Consider the following 20,583-nt stretch of genomic DNA (forward strand, 5'->3'; position numbering starts at 1 on the left):
TTTTCGTTATCATTAAAGTTATGTTTTTTATTTTCAATTTTTATGACATGAATTATCTGTTTAGTCTTTATTTTTCTATTGGGTTCTTTAATCTTTTGTTGTTAAAACCGTTCATAGATTGTATAAATATGTTAACATACTGTGGTTTTCGAATTTGACTTATTTGTGGACATTATCCTGATATTACTATTTAATGTAAATCTTATTACCCTAGTTCCTTCCAGGAGGTTCTTTATGCCGAGGAAAAACCAATGAATGTGATGTTCCAGAGTATTGCAATGGTTCTTCTCAGTTCTGTCAGCCCGATGTTTTTATTCAGAATGGATTTCCTTGCCAGAATAACAAAGCCTATTGTTACAATGGCATGTGCCAATATTATGATGCGCAGTGTCAAGTCATCTTTGGTTCAAGTAAGATATTCATAATTGATTGATTTGATTTTTATTTATTTTTTGTTTTAGATTTCTTAAAAACAGAAATCAAACATTAATGATAAAGTTCTCATTTTCCCCTCTCCTATCATATCTCCCTTCTTACTTCTCCAGTGGCAATCATAATCATGAATTTTAATATGTTCAGATTCAATTGAAGCTTTTTGCTTTTGCTCTCATCTCTTCTCTTTATCTTTGTATATAAAATATATAAACATGAGCATATATTATATTATTTTGTAGATTAAAATTTTTCTTTGCAGTGTTGGGCATTAACCCCAGGACCTCATATATACCAGGCAAATGCTGTACCATTGAGCTGTATTCCCAGAGTCTTGTTTTCTTTTTTAAGTTAGAATGTTATAATTATACATAGTAGTTGAGCTCATTTTGACAAAGTCATATATACTTGAAATTTATTTTACTCTATTTCAGTTCTTGTCCCCCCCATCACTTTCCTTCCCTTTCGTTCTCCTCCTATTCTCCTTCCTTTACTGACCTTCTTTTGTTCATTTATTTAGTTATTTTCAATTGGTGCTTTTTACATATATATATATATATATATATATATATATATATATATATATATATATAAAGGTAGAAAATATGTGTGTGTGTGTATATATATATATATTCTACATATATATATATTTCCTGTAGTATATTTATATATGCATATAGCATGATTTTGTTAAATTTATTCCAGATTTCTTCCCCTTTCCCATCTCCCTTCTTAATCTTCTTCTACTCCACTGATCTTTCCTATATCTTTAGGACCTCCTATACCCCTCTTTTTCCCTTAGTTTTTTCTAGCTTCTGCCTATGAGAGAGAATATTCAATGTGATTTTCTGTAGACTCTCATTTTCTAGTTTTAATAAAAGCTTATGTACCTTGGCCTGATATTTGCATCACTCCCCAGAATTTTCTTGAGATTTATCTATACTGATACGTTTATATTGTACATTAGAATATTTCATTAGGCTAAATGGTCCATGATTTAGTTATCCATGGACCATGATTTAGTTATCCATTTTCTTAGTGATGTATATTTACCATGTGTTTTTATTTTCCATGTTTTTTTCTTTTTAAAGTTCTCATTTTTATCAGAGGTATACCACAGATCAGAGCTAAACGACTCTATAATGTTTGCTATAAAAATTAAAGTCTATTTCTACTCAGCATCCCCATCCTTTGAGATAACAGCTTTTATTTGTTTTAATTGATTTTTTTGGTGGTGGTTGTTACTTGCCCCAGTCTTTGCATAATCTCTTGGTAGTACTGCTTTTTTGATGTTTATGAAAGATAAGAATTAGTTTTCATTCCTTTTCTTCTTTCATCCTTTGACAACTTTCATTATATCAGTGTTCATTTTCCATTCTCCATCCTTCCAATATAAATTAATTATTGTTTTAGATAAAGCAGTGTTGACTGTGTATTATACAGTAGCCATGTTGATGCCATTCACAAATGAATGTAGTAAGTTACAATTACTTTTCCACTTTTATATTCCCTAGATTGAGTGATTCTTTTTGGTTTCTGTTTCTGTCTCTTTCTGATTTGGCTAGCTTTCTATATACTTACCACTAATTGAACTGTAAATGATTAACCACTAGCCTGTGGTGATGTATGGAATACCTCAGTGGTGGATAAGGAATTCTGTAGCTCCACAGAAGGTAATTCTGGCAAAAACATTGTATGTAGGGACAGAAAATCCACATCCAAGCCAGGTGCAGTAGTGTACTACTGTTATCCCATTACTTGGAAACCCGAGACAGGAAGATCACAAGTTCAAGACCACCCTAGTCAACCTAGTGAGACCCTGTCTCAATGTAAAAAATAAAAAGGGCTAAGAATGTAGCTAAGTGGTGGAATACCTCCATATTTAATCCCCAGTACAGGGGAGAAAATATCTACTTGAAGAATCTCTATTCTAGTAAGAACAAAACACTGCCCCTTCCATTATAAAACAGAATAGTGTAGTGTAATCACCCTGCCACCAGGTAGCTGGATGATTACCCCTAGAAATGGTGCCACTTTGTGGACTCAGTGGTCTTAGCTTCCAGCAGATTGGGCACTTAGCATTGGCTGCAGTCATATCAATCGTTGAGTGGAGTTCATGTTTCTGATCCCATGAATGAACTCCAGCCCTGCAACCTTGGTTATTTTATGAGATATTTGGATGATGAGAAGGAATGCTAGGGAAAGAGGCTGTGATCCATCCTATCTATTTGATTATTAAAACCATTGGCCACAGCCCATCACTTGGTTTGTAATCATGTTTCTGGCCATTTCTCCTTGCAAATAAAGTAAAAAACCAGGTGAATTTCAGGGATGTCCTGGAAAAGGACTGTAATGCCATACCTGTCCATTTTGGGGTTCTGCCTATTGGGCAGAACCATCTGCAAAAGAGGCCTTATTCTTCTCTTCCTGCCTCTGTCAACTCAGTGTAAAGAATTCCCCATGAGGGCGTAGGTTCTGGCTAGGAGAGAGAATGCTGTGTACCAGGAGTAGGGACTATGGGCATTGGGTCACTTGGATCACTTCATGAGCCTTTGGTGCCTGCTTGGGTTCAGTCTTATATATACCACTTCCATTTCAGGGTGGAGTGTTCCCCAACTTTATAAGTTGGTTTGTCAGTTCTCACCCACTTTACAGTCACCAAGTTACCTTTCAACTCAGTGACTACTTAAGGTTCAGTAGTAGAACAAGGACCATTTCTCAAAAGGAGAGTAGTTAACCACAAAGGATAGCCGAATTTCACTCCAAAATCCTAAAGACTTATGCTGCCATTCTCCTATAGGGAATTGGCAAAGGCTCCAAGTAGCATTTTTATCTGCGACTGAAACTTCAAGCACTGTTTTATCTGCCCAGTTGACAGAGAATCTTGCATGGCATCCTGGGCCTGTTGCAGAATATTCTGTTTGTGTCCCCAAGTTAGCAGGTTTTTAGGTCACTGGATAAATGGTGCAGAGTAATATCACCAAATGAGGAATACAGTCGTGTGTCACTTAATGAAAGGGATATATTCTGAGAAATGCATCGTTAGGTGATTTCATCATTGTGTGGATATTATAGAAGTGTATTTATATAGCCTAAGATGACTGTGAAATCACTAGGTGATAAATGGGACCATCATTGTATATGTTGTCTGTTGTGGACTGAAGCATCATTATGTGGTGCATGACTGCATATTACCTTCAAATCCTAATGAGGATTGCTAAGTGTTGTGTCCCTCTTTGGGTTATGGGAGTGATAAAAACCAACAACTTACCTTTTAGAAAGAATATCTATTCCCCCCCACCCTTTTTTTTACTAGTGCATTATAATTATATATAATAGTGGGATTTGTTGTTGCATATTTGTACATGAACATGACATAACAATAAAATGTGCTCAATATTGTTCCCTTTCTCTACCTTATTCCTCATGATCCTTTTCCTCTAATATACTGGTCTACCTTCAGTTTTCCTGAGATCTCTCTCTTTCCTTTTTCCTCTCTAGCTTTTACATATGAGAGAAAACATAATGATCCTTGACTTTCTGAGTTTGACCTATTTCCCTTAACATAATACTCTCATTATTCCATCCATTTTCCTACAGATGTCATAATTTCAGTGTTCTTTATGGCTGAATAGAACTCTATTATGTGCCACATTTTCTTTATCCTTTCATCCATTGAGGTCACCTAGCCTTGTTCCATAGTTTGTTTTGAATTGTTCTGCTGTAAATATGGGGGTGCGTGTGTTGCTATAGTATGCTGACTGTAATTCTTTGGATAAATACTGAGGAGTGGTATAATTGGGTCATATGGTGGTTTCATGTGTAATCTTTTGAGGAACCTCGGTACTGATTTCCATCTTTCCAACACTGTAAAAGTGTTCTTTTCCCCCACATCCTCTCTAGCATTTATTATTGTTTGTATTTTCCATGGCTGCCATTTTAACTGGAATGAGATGAAATCTCAGTGTAGTTTTTATTTTCATTTCTCTAATTGCTAAAAATGTTGAACATTTTTGATATATTTGTTGGCCATTTGTTTTGTATTTCTTCTTTTGAGAAGTATCTGTTTAATTTATTTTCTAATTTATTAATTGGTTCCTTTTTTGGCATTAAGTTTTGACTTCTTTATATTTTATCTATATTAATATTTTATATTAATCCTGTCATAAGAGTAGCTAGCAAAAATTTTCTTCCATTCTGTAGGCTCTCTCTTCATATTCTTGTTTTCTTTTCTGTGCAGAAGCTTTCTAATTTGATGCTATGCCATTTATTAATCCTTGATATTATTTCCTGAGCTTTAGGAGTCATTGAGGATGTTGTTGCTTAAGCCTGTATGTTGGAATACTGACTCTTGTTTCTTTTTTTATAATATTTTTTATTAGTTGTTAAATTTTTTTTAACTTATTTATATGTAGTGCTGAGACTCAAACCTGGGGCGTTACACATGCTAGGCAAGTGCTCTACTGCTGAGCCACAACCCCAGCGCCCTCACCCTTGTTTCTTTTAGGAGTTGCATAGTCTCTGGTCTAATTCCTAGTTGGTGCATTTTGAGTTGACTTTTGTGCATGTTGAGAAATAGGGATCTACTCTTATTTTAGAAGAGATATTTTAACGTTTCTCATACCCTAGTAATGTCATTGAGGTAGAAGATTCCTGGATTTTCATCAGATTTATTTCTTATCCTTCATCATGTAGATCTTACCAATGTCTATAGTGTTTGCTACTTTTTTTCTGACTACTTTCAGTGAACATAATATTTTCTTTGTAATAGAGTGGAGTGATATTATTTTGGAAGGGAAAGGCAATCATGGCCCTCAAAGTACATAATGACATAGGTCAGGCTGAAGAGTTGATATACTCCTGAAGTAAGATAGTGAAGGTTGTATTTCTGCCTTGACATCTGACAGCATCCTGCTTCTGGTAGGCCATGTAGATGGGCCTGAGAAGTAAAGCATTTGTCAGTTCACAGCTGCAAGCCAAGTATCAGGGAATGTGTTAAGTTGCTCAAACAATGAATCGCATGTGGAACAACAGCTAATGTTGGAGTCATCACTGGATTAAGCTTAGGTGATCTTCTGTCATTGTCCAAGAACCATTTGTCTTTTTTTATAGGCCAAATAGGTGAGTTGAATGTAAGTGTGGTGAGTCAGAACCCCTGTCTTTTAGGTTCTTAATGGTGACACTGATCTCCACAATCCCTCCAGGAATGTGGTATAGCTTTTAGTTTACTATTTTCCAAGGTAGAAGTGTTCTAGTAAATTCCACCTGCCTTTTCCACCATAATAACTGTCAGGAAACCAATATAGGGATTCTGCCATTTGTTGAGTGCATGTATTACAATTATGTATTCTGGAGCTATAAGAAAAAATGCAAAATGGATTTGGGGACTCATTGACCCTACTATGAGATGGACCTTAGCTAAAATTCCATTTATCACTTGACCTCCACAAGCCCCTACTGTTGTGGACCACAGTGATATTTTGTGTCTGTTAGTGTCACTGTAGATACAGTGGCTATGTTGCCAAAGAGTCTGTTTGTTTCCTTTTCCCTAGTGCATCAAATCTTAGTCTGATTGATTTTGTGTAAGGGTCAGTCTGTTTTGTGTTTCTATAATAATATACCACAGTCTTGGAAATTTAAAATGAACACAAATATATTGGCTTACACTTTTGAAGGCTGGACAGTCCAATATCAAGTCACCAGCATCCGGTGAGGGCTATGTTGCCATTTCACCATATGGTGGAAGGCAGAAGGGCAGGAGACAAAACAGGGACCTAACCCACCCATTTATACTGGCATTCATCCCATTATGTGGGCAGAGTCCTCATGGCCTAATCACAAAAGGTACCACCTCTTAATACTGCTGCAGTTATAATTCCATTTCAGTATGAGTTTTGAAGGAGACAAATATTGAAAGTATAGCAGACTGCTGTAACAGTATATCATGGACAGGGTGGCTTAAACAATAGATATTTGTTTTTCACAGTTCTGGAGACTTGGAAGTCCAAGGTACCAGCTGATTTGCCTCCCAGTGAAGGCTTTCTTTCTGGCTTGCAGATGGCCACCTTCATATGGTGGTGGGAAAAAGAGATGTCTCTCCTCCTCCTTATAAGGTCACTGGCACTATAATGAGAGACCCACCCGTGACCTTATCTAACAACGTCTCCTAAAAGACTCATCTCCAAATCTCATTTCACTAGGACTTAAGACTTCAACATATGAAATCTGGAGTACACAGACATTCAGTACATAATACAGTTACCTTGGTGAAAGTCATTCCTTTGGAAATGGCTAAGATAATGATTAATAGTATAAATTTTTGCCTGTGTACTAGAATTCTTCCCAAAGGGACTGGCCCCTTTTTTTCACTCAGACATTTCTTTTCTGCGTACATGTTTAAGTCACGTCATGGTCCTGTGCTTCTTTGTTCAGTGTTTAGCCAACCCACCAGGTAAACTGTTAAGAGCCCTTTCTAACTCGGAGTAGCAACACTAAGTATAGAATCTCTGTTGTATGAGTTCTTGCTAATAAATTCAGCCTAATCCACTTTTATGTTTCTTCCACCATTATCCTATGCCCTTGATATCCCATCCCACACAGGCCCTTGGGGTCCATTTGGAGTATTGTGAACCTCCCCATGGTCATATTTTGTAGTTTACCTGTCGGGGTTTGTTTTGACTGGAGTCTAGTTACAGGTCTATAAGCAGAGAGGGAAGTTGGGAATGGGTCCAGAGGAAAGTTGGAATAGCATTGCATGGCAGTTTCTTCAGGGGAGTTTCCGCAGGCAATCAGGGTTAATTCCCATGGTGTGGAGAGGCTGTTTCCACAGAGAGTCTAGTGGCCTCTTCCACTGGGGGTGAAGAGCTTGCTTCCACTAGCAAAGAGTCATGAGGTTCATACTGAGGTTATTATGCCCCAGATGATGGGAGAATAATGAAATTTAAGTGGGGAAATGCCATGATATGATTTGCTTTTGAGATTTCTGTAGCAACACTATGGAAAATCATTTAGAGGAGCAGAGAAAGGATATTGGGTAGCTGCTATATAGTAGTTCAGGTGAGAAACCATGGAGACTTTACATTGAGACATTCAGCACATTTAGTGAGCTTTATTTTTATTCCACATTAGTGTTATCAGTGTTCTCAGAGCAATAATCTGCATTGTGCAGAATCCTTGTTTCCTGTATTGGCTTCAGATGGTTGAGGCTGCTCAAGGAGAAGTTGCTTTTCAGCAGATATCTGTGGTTTATAAATTGGCAGTGATGATTGATACCGAAACTATTCTAGAATTCTGTTTTCTCATCTTCTTCCTTTTTTTTGTTTTGAGTCAATAAGAACAGCAACCATAAAGGGAATATGATATTTGTCATATATTTGGAGAGGCTTCCCTTTAATTAAGAAAGAGGACAACTACTAACAGAGGGATTTTTTCTGTTTTCTTCCTGGTAAACTATATTCATTACCCATCAAGGTGTGAGATACTTAATAGGTGCTTAATGTATATTTAATGTATGAAGGAAGAGGGGAAATAATGGATGGAGGAAGAAAGGAAGGAAAGCAAACAGGCAGGGAGGGAAAAAAGTAGAGAGAAGGGAAGACAGAGGAAGTAAAGAAAGAAAGAAGAAAGGAAGGGAGGCAGGAAACAAGGAGGGGAAGAGGAAAGGAGGAAGAAAGGAGGGACCAGTCTTTACTTTGATATTTCTGTATCTGGGTTTTTGTTTTTGTTTTTGTTTTGTTTTGTTTTGGGTATGGTGGATTGAACCCAGGGGCACTTAATCACTGAACCACTCCCCCAGTCCTTTTTTGTATTTTATTTAGAGACAGGGTCTCCCTGAGTTGCTTAGGGCCTCACTAAATTGCTGAGGCTGCCTTTGAACTAGTGATCCTCCTGCTTCAGTCTCCTGAATGCTGGGATTCAGGTGTGTGCCACTGTGCCTGGATGTATTTCTATTTTTCTTTCAGCTTTTGTTTCTGTTATTTAGTTAAGATTTCTCTGAATTTAGAGTTGTTGATTTTGTCTAGATTTTGATACCGGTCTTGGAGATCAGGAACAGGTCCTTGTTCTCCCAGTGTTGAAAATTAAAAGATTAAGAAAAGAGATAATAACAGTCTTCTCTGAAGAGAAGGGGGCCCAGAGCTGGATATCAAGGAGGGGGTGTGTCTTGCACTTTTACAGACTTCAGAATCCCCCTTTTAATCCTTGCCTTCTCTTTCTTCTCCATGTACAAGCTTAAGGGCAGGAGGGAGCAGGTGCACAGGGGTTAATCCTTAGCAACCCACTGTGCTGGACAGTGTGACCCCTGAGGTTAACTTTTAGCAACCCATTGTCTTTTTTTTTTTTTTAAGCTTTTTGCATCTTTTTCTTTTTTTTTTAAATTAATTAATTAATTTTTTTATTGGTTGTTCACAACATTACAAAGCTCTTGACATATCATATTTCATACATTAGATTGAAGTGGGTTATGAACTCCCAATTTTACCCCAAATACAAATTGCAGAATCACGTCGGTTACACATCCACATTTTTACATACTGCCATATTAGTGACTGTTGTATTCTGCTACCTTTCCTATCCACTACTATCCCCCCTCCCCTTCCCTCACATCTTCTCTCTCTACCCCATCTACTGTAATTCATTTCTCTCCTTGTTTATTTTCCCATTCCCCTCACAACCTCTTATATGTAATTTTGTATAGCAATGAGGTCTCCCTTCATTTCCATGCAATTTCCCTTTTCTCTCTCTTTCCCTCCCATCTCATGTCTCTGTTTAAAGTTAATCTTTTCTTCCTGCTCTTCCTCCCTACTCTGTTCATAGTTGCTCTCATTATATCAAAGAAGACATTTGGTATTTGTTTTTTAGGGATTGGCTAGCTTCACTAAGCATAATCTGCTCTAGTGCCATCCATTTCCCTGCAGATTCTATTATTTTGTCATTTTTTATTGCTGCATAGTACTCCATTGTGTATAGATGCCACATTTTTTTTATCCATTCATCTATTGAAGGGCATCTGGGTTGGTTCCACAGTCTAGCTATTGTGAATTGTACTGCTATGAACATCGATGTGGCAGTATCCCTGTAGCATGTTCTTTTAAGGTCTTCAGGAAATAGTCCAAGAAGGGCAATAGCAGGGTCAAATGGTGGTTCCATTCCCAGCTTTCCCAGGAATCTCCAAACTGCTTTCCAAATTGTCCGCACCAATTTGCAGTCCCACCAACAGTGTACAAGTATACCCTTTTCTCCACATCCTCTCCAGCACTTGTTGTTTGACTTCATAGTGGCTGCCAATCTTACTGGAGTGAGATGGTATCTTAGGGTGGTTTTGATTTGCATTTCTCTGACTGCTAGAGATGGAGAGCATTTTTTCATGTACTTGTTGATTGATTGTATATCCTCCTCTGAGAAGTGCCTGTTCAGGTCCTTGGCCCATTTGTTGATTGGGTTATTTGTTATCTTATTGTCTAATTTTTTGAGTTCTTTGTATACTCTGGATATTAGGGCTCTATCTGAAGTGTGAGGAGTAAAAATTTGTTCCCAGGATGTAGGCTCCCTATTTACCTCTCTTATTGTTTCTCTTGCTGAGAAAAAACTCTTTAGTTTAAGTAAGTCCCATTTGTTGATTCTTGTTATTAACTCTTGTGCTATGGGTGTCCTATTAAGGAATTTGGAGCCCGACCCCACAATATGTAGATCGGAGCCGACTTTTTCTTCTATCAGACGCAGAGTCTCTGATTTGATATCAAGCTCCTTGATCCATTTTGAGTTAACTTTTGTGCATGGCGAGAGAAAGGGATTCAGTTTCATTTTGTTGCATATGGATTTCCAGTTTTCCCAGCACCATTTGTTGAAGATGCTATCCTTCCTCCATTGCATGCTTTTAGCCCCTTTATCAAATATAAGATAGTTGTAACTTTGTGGATTAGTCTCTGTGTCCTCTATTCTATACCATTGGTCCACCCCCCTGTTTTGGTACCAGTACCATGCTGTTTTTGTCACTATTGCTCTGTAATATAGTTTGAAATCTGGTATCGCTATACCGCCTGATTCACACTTCCTGCTTAGAATTGCTTTTGCTATTCTGGGTCTTTTATTTTTCCACATGAATTTCATGATTGCTCTCTCTATTTCTACAAGAAATGCCGTTGGGATTTTGATTGGCATTGCATTAAACCTATAGAGAACTTTTGGTAATATCGCCATTTTGATGATGTTAGTTCTGCCTATCCATGAACAGGGTATATTTTTCCATCTTCTAAGATCTTCTTCTACTTCTCTCTTTAGGGTTCTGTAGTTTTCATTGTATAAATCTTTCACCTCTTTTGTTAGGTTTATTCCCAAGTATTTTATTTTTTTTTGAGGATATTGAGAATGGAGTGTTTTTCCTCATTTCCGTTTCAGAAGTTTTGTCGCTGATATACAGAAATGCCTTTGATTTATGCGTGTTGATTTTATATCCTGCCACTTTGCTGAATTCATTTATTAGTTCTAATAGTTTCTTTGTAGATCCTTTTGGGTCTTCTAGGTATAGGATCATGTCGTCTGCAAATAGTGATAATTTAAGTTCTTCTTTTCCAATTTTTATGCCTTTAATTTCTTTTGTCTGTCTAATTGCTCTGGCTAGTATTTCAAGGACTAAATTAAATAGAAGTGGTGAGAGAGGGCATCCCTGTCTTGTTCCAGATTTTAGAGGGAATGCCTTCAACTTTTGTCCATTCAGAATGATGCTAGCCTGAGGCTTAGCATAGATAGCTTTTACAATGTCTAGGTAAGTTCCTGTTATCCCTAGTTTTTCTAATGTTTTGAACATAAAGGGATGCTGTACTTTGTCGAATGCTTTCTCTGCGTCTATCGAGATGATCATATGGTGCTTATCTTTAAGTCTATTGATGTGGTGAATAACATTTATTGATTTCTGTATATTGAAACATCCTTGCATCCCAGGGATGAATCCTACTTGATCATGGTGCACAATTTTTTTGATGTGTTTTTGTATTCGATTCACCAGAATTTTATTGAGGATTTTTGCATCTAGGTTCATTAGAGATATTGGTCTGTAGTTTTCTTTCTTTGAAGTGTCTTTGTCTGGTTTCGGAATCGGGGTGATGTTGGCTTCATAGAATGAATTTGGAAGAGCTCCCTCTTTTTCTATTTCCTGAAATAACTTGAGAAGTATTGGTATTAGTTCTTCTTTAAAGGTTTTGTAAAACTCCGCTGTATACCCATCCGGTCCTGGGCTTTTCTTGGTTGGTAGTCTTTTGATTGCTTCTTCAATTTCATCCATTGATATTGGACTGTTCAAATTGGGTGTATCCTCCTGACTCAGTCTGGGCAAATCATATGACTTAAGAAATTTATCGATGTCTTCACTATCTTCTATTTTATTGGAATATAGGTTTTCAAAATAATTTCTAATTGTCTTCTGTATTTCTGTAGCATCTGTTGTGATATTGCCTTTTTCATCCCGTATGTTAGTAATTTGAGCTCTCTCTCTTCTTCTCTTCGTTAGCATGGCTAAACTGTCTGTCGATCTTATTTATTTTTTCGAAGAACCAACTTTTAGTTTTGTTAATTTTTTCAATAGTTTCTTTTGTTTCAATTTCGTTGATTTCTGCTCTGATTTTAATTATTTCTTGCCTTCTGCTACATTTGCTGTTGTTTTGCTCTTCCTTTTCTAGGGCTTTGAGATGAAGTGTGAGCTCATTTATTTGTTGGTTTTTCCTTTTTTTGAGGAATGACCACCAGGCGATGAATTTCCCTCTTAAAACTGCTTTCATTGTGTCCCATAGATTCCGATATGTTGTGTCTGTATTTTCATTTATCTCTAAGAATTTTTTGATTTCCTCCTTTATGTCTTCTGTAACCCATTGATCATTCAGTAACATATTGTTCATTTTCCATGTTTTGTAGGATTTTTCCTTCCTTCTTTTATCATTGATTTCCAGTTTCATTCCATTATGATCAGATAAAATGCATGGTATTATCTCCACCCCTTTATATTTACTGAGGGTTGCCCTATGGCATAATATATGGTCTGTTTTTGAGAAGGATCCATGTGCTGCTGAGAAAAAAGTATATCCATTTGATGATGATTGATATATTCTATATATGTCAGTTAAATCTAGGTTATTGATTGTGGTATTGAGTTCTATAGTTTCTTTATTCAACTTTTGTTTGGAGGATCTGTCCAATGGTGAGAGAGGTGTGTTGAAGTCACCCATAATTATTGTGTTGTGGTCTATTTGATTCTTGAACTTGAGGAGAGTTTGTTTTATGTATGTCGCAGCACCATTATTTGGTGCATAAATATTGATAATTGTTATGTCTTGTTGGTGAATGGTTTCTTTTAACAGTATATAATGTCCTTCCTTATCCCTTTTGATTAACTTAGTCTTGAAGTCGATTTTATTCGATATGAGGATGGCCACCCCTGCTTGCTTACGAGGACCATGTGCGTGGTATATATTTTCCCATCCTTTCACCTTGAGCCTGTGTATGTCTTTTCCAATCAGATGTGTCTCCTGGAGGCAGCATATTGTTGGATTTGTTTTTTTAATCCATGTTACCAGCCTATGTCGCTTTATTGGAGAGTTTAAGCCTTTAACATTCAGAGTTACTATTGATATATGGTTTGTACTTCCAGCCATGTTTGATTATTTATCCTTTTTTTAAAAAAATTAGTTTGTTTTTCCATGGTTATCTTTCCCCTCGCCCTCTTTCTTTACCGAGGCACTTCCCACTGATGGTTTTGGTTATTGTTTTTCATTTCTTCCTCATGTAGTGTTTTGCTCAAAATGCTTTGCAATGCTGGTTTTCTGGCTGCAAATTCTTTTAACTTTTGTTTATCATGAAAGATTTTTATTTCATTGTCATACCTGAAGCTTAATTTTGCTGGATACAGAATTCTTGGTTGGCATCCATTGTCTTTCAGTGTTTGAAATACGTTGTTCCATGACCTTCTCGCTTTCAGCGTCTGTGATGAAAAATCCGTTGTTAACCTTATTGGTTTATCCCTGAATGTAATCTGCCTCCTTTCTCTTGTAGCTTTTAATATTTTCTCTTTGTTCTGTATATTGGATATCTTCATAACAACGTGTCTTGGCGTTGGTCTACTGTGATTTTGTGTGCTCGGTGTCCTGTATGCATCTTCAATTTGTATATCTGTTTCCTTTTTTATTTCTGGAAAGTTTTCTGTAATTATTTCATTCAGCAGGTTACTCATTCCCTTGGTTTGAATCTCTGTACCATCTTCTATCCCGATGACTCGTGTAAGTTTGGTTTTTTTATGTTATCCCATAACTCTTGGATGTTTTTCTCTTGATTTTTTTACCAGCCTTTCTGAGTTGGCTAGACTCTTTTCATGATGATATATTTTGTCTTCATTATCTGACGTTCTGGCTTCTACTTGCTCCACTCTGTTAGTGATACTCTCCATTGAGTTTTTAATTTGGTTTATCGTTTCCTTCATTTCTAGAATTATTGTTTGATTTTTTTTTATAATCTCTATCTCCTGATAAAGATGCTTAACTTCTTCTTTTATCTGTTTATGTAATTCATTCTCAATGTGTTCTTCCGCTGCTTGAATTTGCTGTCTCATATCCTCTTTAAGGTTCCATTCCATCTGTCTAAGGTGTTCCTTGAGTTCTTTATATGACCATTTTTCTGATGACTCTAGGTCCTCCTGAATATTTAGGCTGTCCTGCATTGTTTGTACTCCTTTTCTTCCTTGATTTTTTATGCTGCTCATGTTGCTTCTTGTTCTGTTTGACTGCTGAGTTACTGTTTACTCCTATAAATTTATTTGATGCTTGGGAGGAAAGGTATTAGAAGGGAAGGGAAGAAGTCACTAAAGAGAATGAGAATAAGCAGATAGAATTCAAGGAAGGGGGAATAAGAAAATTGAAAAGAAATGAAAAGACTAAAGAAGAAAAATAATAGGAAATAAAAAAAGAAAATTTAAAAAAAATAATAAAAAAATTAACATTAAAATTAGAAGAAAAAAAATTAAAAAAAATTGTTAAAAAAATTTAAAAAACAACAAGAAAGAAAAATGAAAATGAAACAAAAAACCCAAAATAAAAAAAGAGAAAAAAAAACCTAATAAATGCAGTCTTAGAGTTTGAATAACTTCTCTTCCAGTAGGTGGCGCTCTGCCCACCAGGCCAAGTTTCTCCTGTCAATACGCGGAAACCAATCACTGTGCAGCAGCTCCTCCCACACTGGTCGAGTCTCCAATCCTGAGTGCCTAGGGCCTCCTCTTGTGTCTAGTCACTTCCCACTTTTCCTCTAGCCAGGCCCCTCTCACGGGTGCCGCTCACCACAATACTGGCTGCACGCCAGGTCTGCTGCTCCTGGGAGCCCTGTTTTCATGGACGACTGGGCACACTCTCCCTGTTTGCCATTCCCTCAGACCCTAAGTTTGTAGAGCTTGGGGCTGAGAATCCTCAGTGAATTTTACTTGCCCTCCGGTAGCCACGCCCCCAGTAGCTGGTGCAAGAGACCTCAGTTGTCAGCACTGGTGAGAGCAGTAGCCAGGAGTTCCTTGCCACGGGTCCCGCGCCATGTCTGATTCCCTCGGTCTGGCTATGGCGCTCACGGGAGAGCTGGAAGGGGCCCTTATGGGAGAGCTGGGAGGGGCCCTTCAGGTTTCCCCGATGTGTGGAGAGGGAAGGCTAGGGGATTACACACCTGTAGCCGCAGGTTTCAATGAAGTTATCTCCTCCGCCGCAGTCTGATGACGTCAGTTCTCTGCCATGGTGGTATCTCTTGCAAATGGCGACAGTTCGTTTCCCTTTGCCGGGTGACCAATGCAACGGGTGGGTCCTTACTGTCTCTCCCAAGCCCCGTTTCAAACCTGTGGCCACTACCTATGAAGGCTCGGTTGGCGTTTACCTTCGTAGGATGAGAAGGGTTGACCAGTTGTTTCAGCCGGATGGATTAGTCCCATTGTCTTTTCTTTGATAACCAGTCCTCATCATCTCAAACCCCATCGTTCATTAGCTACACTGACTGCCAGGACCCCACCCCCATTTTTGGGAGGAATGAGACATATCCTGTCTGCTCAGGCCGGGCAGGACTTCAGGCAGATTGGCACAGTAAGCTCATTTTATAGACATTATTCTCTTATCCTCGTGTTCCCCATTCTCATCTATGTGTTCCCTTGCAATTCCTGCTCTCTCTGGTTTCTCCTATATCCCTTGTCTTTCAGTGGGTCAGATAGAGACTGAGGAAGACTAATAAATAAATGGGACTTCTGATGTATTTTGTAGGAATGGGCAGGTTATTATAAAAGTAATTACAGATAGTCATTTTGATGAGGTAAGTACTATTATTTGTGCTTTCATAGAGGTTTGCAAAAAATGTCCAAGACTTAGGGAACTATAGTTATTTTTTTTCCTTTACATATTATCTGGAATTGTTATAGTTATTTCTGTTTTTATAAGAGCTTGATTGGGGATGTTAACATGTTTCATCTCATTTTTCCAGTAAAGGTTTCTGTATTTGTTTTTCATTTTATTTGATCCCCTGCTTCTTTTTTGCTTTATTTCTTTCTTCTCCATATTCATTTTCTTTAAAACCAAGTGGCCTAGTATCAGATATGTACGATAAGCAAGTGAACTTCCTTCAATTAAGGAGGAAGTACTGGCATTTTGGCTTGAAAATACTTCTAAAGAAAATGAATATTTTTAAAGAACCTATTTTTTAGGTATATATAATTAGGTAGAAAAGTTGAATATTAAGTGATACGTAAAATTTAAGAAAATAAGAATGGATTGATTGATACTTTGTCATCTATTATAGGTGTTTGTCAATTCATCTATTTAACAGAAATATCTAAACTCAATATCCATGAAGTGGTAACTGGAAAAAATGATTGGCAGTATTTTCACCAGGTCCCCCTAGCTGATCTAATCAAGGGTACGAAATGTGTACATGAGAGCAGTGAGAAGGAATGTGCTGAGATGACACCATACTGTGCATTGACTTTAAATTATAATTTCTTGTTGAATGGTATTTTCTTTTTCTTTTTTTTAGAGAGAGAGAGAGAGAGAGAGAGAGAGAGAGAGAATCTTTTAATATTTACTTTTTAGTTCTCGGCAGACACAACATCTTTGTTTGTATGTGGTGCTGAGGATCGAACCACACGCTTGAGCCACATCCCCAGTCCTTGTTTAATGGTATTTTCTTATAGGACTTGAGTGCTTGAGACTGGCTTTAAGGGCAATCTAAATGTTAATTTTACATTTGTTGTTATATATGAAATATGGAACAAAAATTTTTTATTTGTAAGGTCTAAATCTTGTTTTCAGAGGTGTGGAGGCAGTTCATCCAGTGTATGGACTGTCGAAGGGAATAGTTTTATTTTTGAGTTAAATTACTATAACTTTTTTTTTCTCTTTTAAATGTTCAATGTTACAGAAGCCAAGGCTGCCCCAAGAGATTGTTTCATTGAAGTGAATTCTAAAGGTGACAGATTTGGCAATTGTGGTTTCTCTGGCAATGAATACAAGAAGTGTGCCACTGGGTAAGTGGAGGTGAGGTCCTAGAGCATTGTGAAGATGATAAGACCAGTCTTCTCTAGTGTCCTCTGTGACAAGTCCTTGCCACAGCTCCTAGCAACTGCTGACTTTCTCGCTTTCTATGTATTTTTAAAATTTTATACATTTTCTTTTCTTTTTTTGTGATGGGTTTTCACTGTGATGCCCAGGTGGTCTTGAAAAGTGATTCTCCTGCCTCTGCCTCCCCTCCCAGATGCTGGGGTGGCAGGCTTATGCTATCATGCCAGCCTTCTCCTTTACCTAACCTTCAAAATTAATGTTTTACAATACAAGGCTTCAGACAGTCTCTGGTGTTAGGGACAAAAGTGGTAAAATAATTCATTTCTTTCAACATTAACTGTCTCAAACCTAATAAGTTTTAGATTCTTACTTTGTTTATCCTAGATCAACAATAAGAATCCCAACCAAACACCCTTTTCTTTTTCCTTTCAATATTAGATTATATTTCCAAATCCCAAGGTAAAGGGTATTTGCGAATTAATTCTGGAGTTCATTATTTTATTCTAGCTCTACATAATTTTAAAATTGTGGATTAAAACTTTTTATTCTTATAATTAACATTTACTTATTGTAAAAATATTAATAACATTAAAAACTTACAAATGAGAACAAAGTCATCCATCTCAACCCATATATGTTCACTACTTTCAATGTCTTTCCTCTGTTTTAATTTCTGTACACTGTCTCTACTCACACTAACATTTTATTTAATGGGAATTAATTTGTAATATCGTGCTCTGTTCTACCCACTCCACCTCCTAAACCCCCCCAGTTAGACTAAGAAACTTGTAGTGAGACAGTGTTTCCTAGGAAGAAATAGCACTGACTTCTACATGGCAAATCCAACAGATACTTTTAGGTCTTCATGGTACTTGACCTTTCAGTAGCATTCATTTCGCATTCTTGAAAAAACCTCTTTCCTTACCATAAGGTAAGTCCTTCATCTGCTATGTATTATATATGCATGTATGTATGTATTTTCTGTGGCATCATTTGCCACATCTGTGAAATGCTTCAGCCATACTGGCCTATAAGTGCCTTTTGCCACAGGACCTCTTGCATATACCATTTCTTAGCGTGGTTAATTCTGTTTATCTTCCCAATCTCAGTTCAAGTATAGTTTCTTTAAGGAAGACTTCCTCCAGTTTCTTAACAGGGTCAAATATCATACTTACACATATTCTTAATGCTATATATCTCTTTTGCATAGAATTTGATGTGTTGTATTTTCATTACTGTTCAAAATATTTTCTAATTTGCATTGTGATTTTTCCTTTGACTTGTAGGTTGAAATGTGTTACTTAATTTCTAAACAATTGGTAATATTCTGATTATCTTCTTGATTTTGATTTCTAATTTAATCCCATTCAGGACATACCGTATATGATTTCAGCTCTTTGGAATTTATTGAGATATGCATTGTTGCCCTGTATATGTGGTTTATTTGGGTGAATGTGCCATGTGCAATTAAAAAACAGAGTATTCTGCAGGGTTTCCAGATTCATTATTCTGTTAATATCAAATTAATCAATAGTTGAAATTTCCATGTCTTTTGGGAGGTTTTTTTTTTTTTTTTTTTTAAAAATCTGTTTGCTCCTTCAGTTTCTGAGAGAGGCATGCTAGACTCATGTTATGATTATGAATTTGTCTGTTTTCTTTTTAGTTTTTAAATTTTTATTGTGTATGGTTTGAAATTGTTATTGAGTGCATGCACTTTGAGGATTATGTCTTCTTGATGAGTTAATCCTTTTACTATTACCAAACTTACATCATGATCTCTGGAATATTCTTTTGTAATATTTGCCACCATTTTACTTGCTTATCACTCATCCTCACTAAATTATAAGTTTAGATGACACATTTTATCATTAGTGTTTAACATAATGCCTGGAACACAGTGCCTAATAAGGTTTGATGAATTAACTAATGAATGAAGGTACAGATTAATGTGGGTGAAGAATTAGTATAAAGGGATAAAGATTAGTGTTTAGGGCTGGGGATGTGGCTCAAGCGGTAATGCGCTCACCTGGCATGCGTGGGGTGCTGGGTTCGATCCTCAGCACCACATAAAAGTAAAATAAAGATGTTGTGTCCACTGAAAACTGAAAAATAAATATTCAAAAAATTCTTCTCTCTCTATCTTAAAAAAAAAAGATTAGTGTTTAGGGATAAGTGGATTCATGCAAACTTGGAGAGAACTTGGTAGACATATCATATCCTTCTTTATAGCCTAGTTTGGTTTCTTATTTTTATAACTCTCATTGAAAATATGGAAGCTATACTTGTCAAACTTATAAATTACTGAGTAGCTAATTTGAGAAAAATTTTATAATAGTAATATAAGGGTACTATAGTTATTCTGAATACACATTTGAAGTTAGACCCTTTGAGTTTGAATCCTGGTTCAACTTCTTAACATCTCAGAGACTTTAAACAATTCACCTCCCTTTCATTCTTCATTTTTTTTTCCTATAAAATGGGGATAATATTGGTATTTATTTCTAAGTGTTTTTTAAAAAAATATTTATTTAGTTGTAGTTGGACACAATACCTTTATTTTATTTATTTTTATGTGGTGCTGAGGATCGAACCCAGGGCCTCACATGTGCTAGGCAAGTGCTCTACCACTGAGCCACAACCCCAGCCCTCTAAGTGTTGTTTGGAAGACTAAATGAGTGTTGAATATTAGTGCTAAGGGCAGTACGTGGTCATTGTAGTGCTCCTCCTCCTTCTCTTCCTCCTCCTCCTCATCATGATCTTTATTATAATCTCATCATAGAAAATATATATATAAAATCTAAAAAAAATCTAAAGAATAATCACATATGGTTCTATCATCCAGATATTTCCTTGAAGTATTTTTTTTCCTTTTCATGTGTTCATATATTTCTAAACACGAACCACATGTTTCATGTTGAACATAAACATTGCTATTCTAAACATGTGGTTCATATTTAGAAATATATAAACCATGTGCAACACCTTGACTGAAAGGGCTATTTTTCTCTTTTTTATTCCAGTATATAGATAATATCATCCTTTTGAACTTTTCGTTATTTCGTTTATTTTAAATTACTATAGTTTTGGTGCTGAAGGTTGAACCCAGGGCCTTATGCATGCTAAGCATATTCTCTACCACTGAACTACACCCACTGCTGTTCTTTAAGGCAATTCACAATACTGTATCACCTCCAGCAAAATGATCAGCTTTTAAATATCTGATACCTAGTTGATATTCATATTTCCCTAGTCTTCCTCAAATTGTGTTTCACACTGACAATTTTTCCATATCAGGACTCAAATCAAGGATCATCTGTTGCATTTAGTTGTCATGTCATTTAAGTCACTTTCAATCTAAAATATTCCCCTTCATTGTAATTTTTTTCTTTCCAACGGCATTGACCTGTGGAAATGGCTGGGCCAATAAGCCCATGTTTTGGATTTGTTTGATAATTTTCTTTCAGTGTTGCTTGACTTTTATCTGTTCACTGAATTTTCTTTAAATGAGAATTGAAATCTAAAATCTTAGATTTGGGTTAAATACATCTGTTAAAAATATTTCATAAGTGATCATTATGTTAAGAAGGCACATAATATG

General features: G+C 36.5%; 1 protein-coding gene across 1 annotated transcript in view; it reads left to right on the forward strand.

Moving 5' to 3' along the window:
- ADAM9 (ADAM metallopeptidase domain 9) overlaps positions 1–20,583 on the forward strand; it is a 100,757-nt gene that overhangs the window by 50,293 nt on the left and 29,881 nt on the right. Inside the window, exons 14-15 of the mRNA XM_081269735.1 lie at positions 215–410; positions 16,846–16,951. Coding sequence (XP_081125861.1) covers positions 215–410; positions 16,846–16,951 — 302 coding nt within the window. The remainder of the gene's footprint in view (positions 1–214; positions 411–16,845; positions 16,952–20,583) is intronic.

This window comes from Spermophilus citellus (genome assembly GCF_964194105.1).
Source record: "Spermophilus citellus genome assembly, chromosome: 16".
Classification (NCBI taxonomy): Eukaryota; Metazoa; Chordata; class Mammalia; order Rodentia; family Sciuridae; genus Spermophilus; species Spermophilus citellus.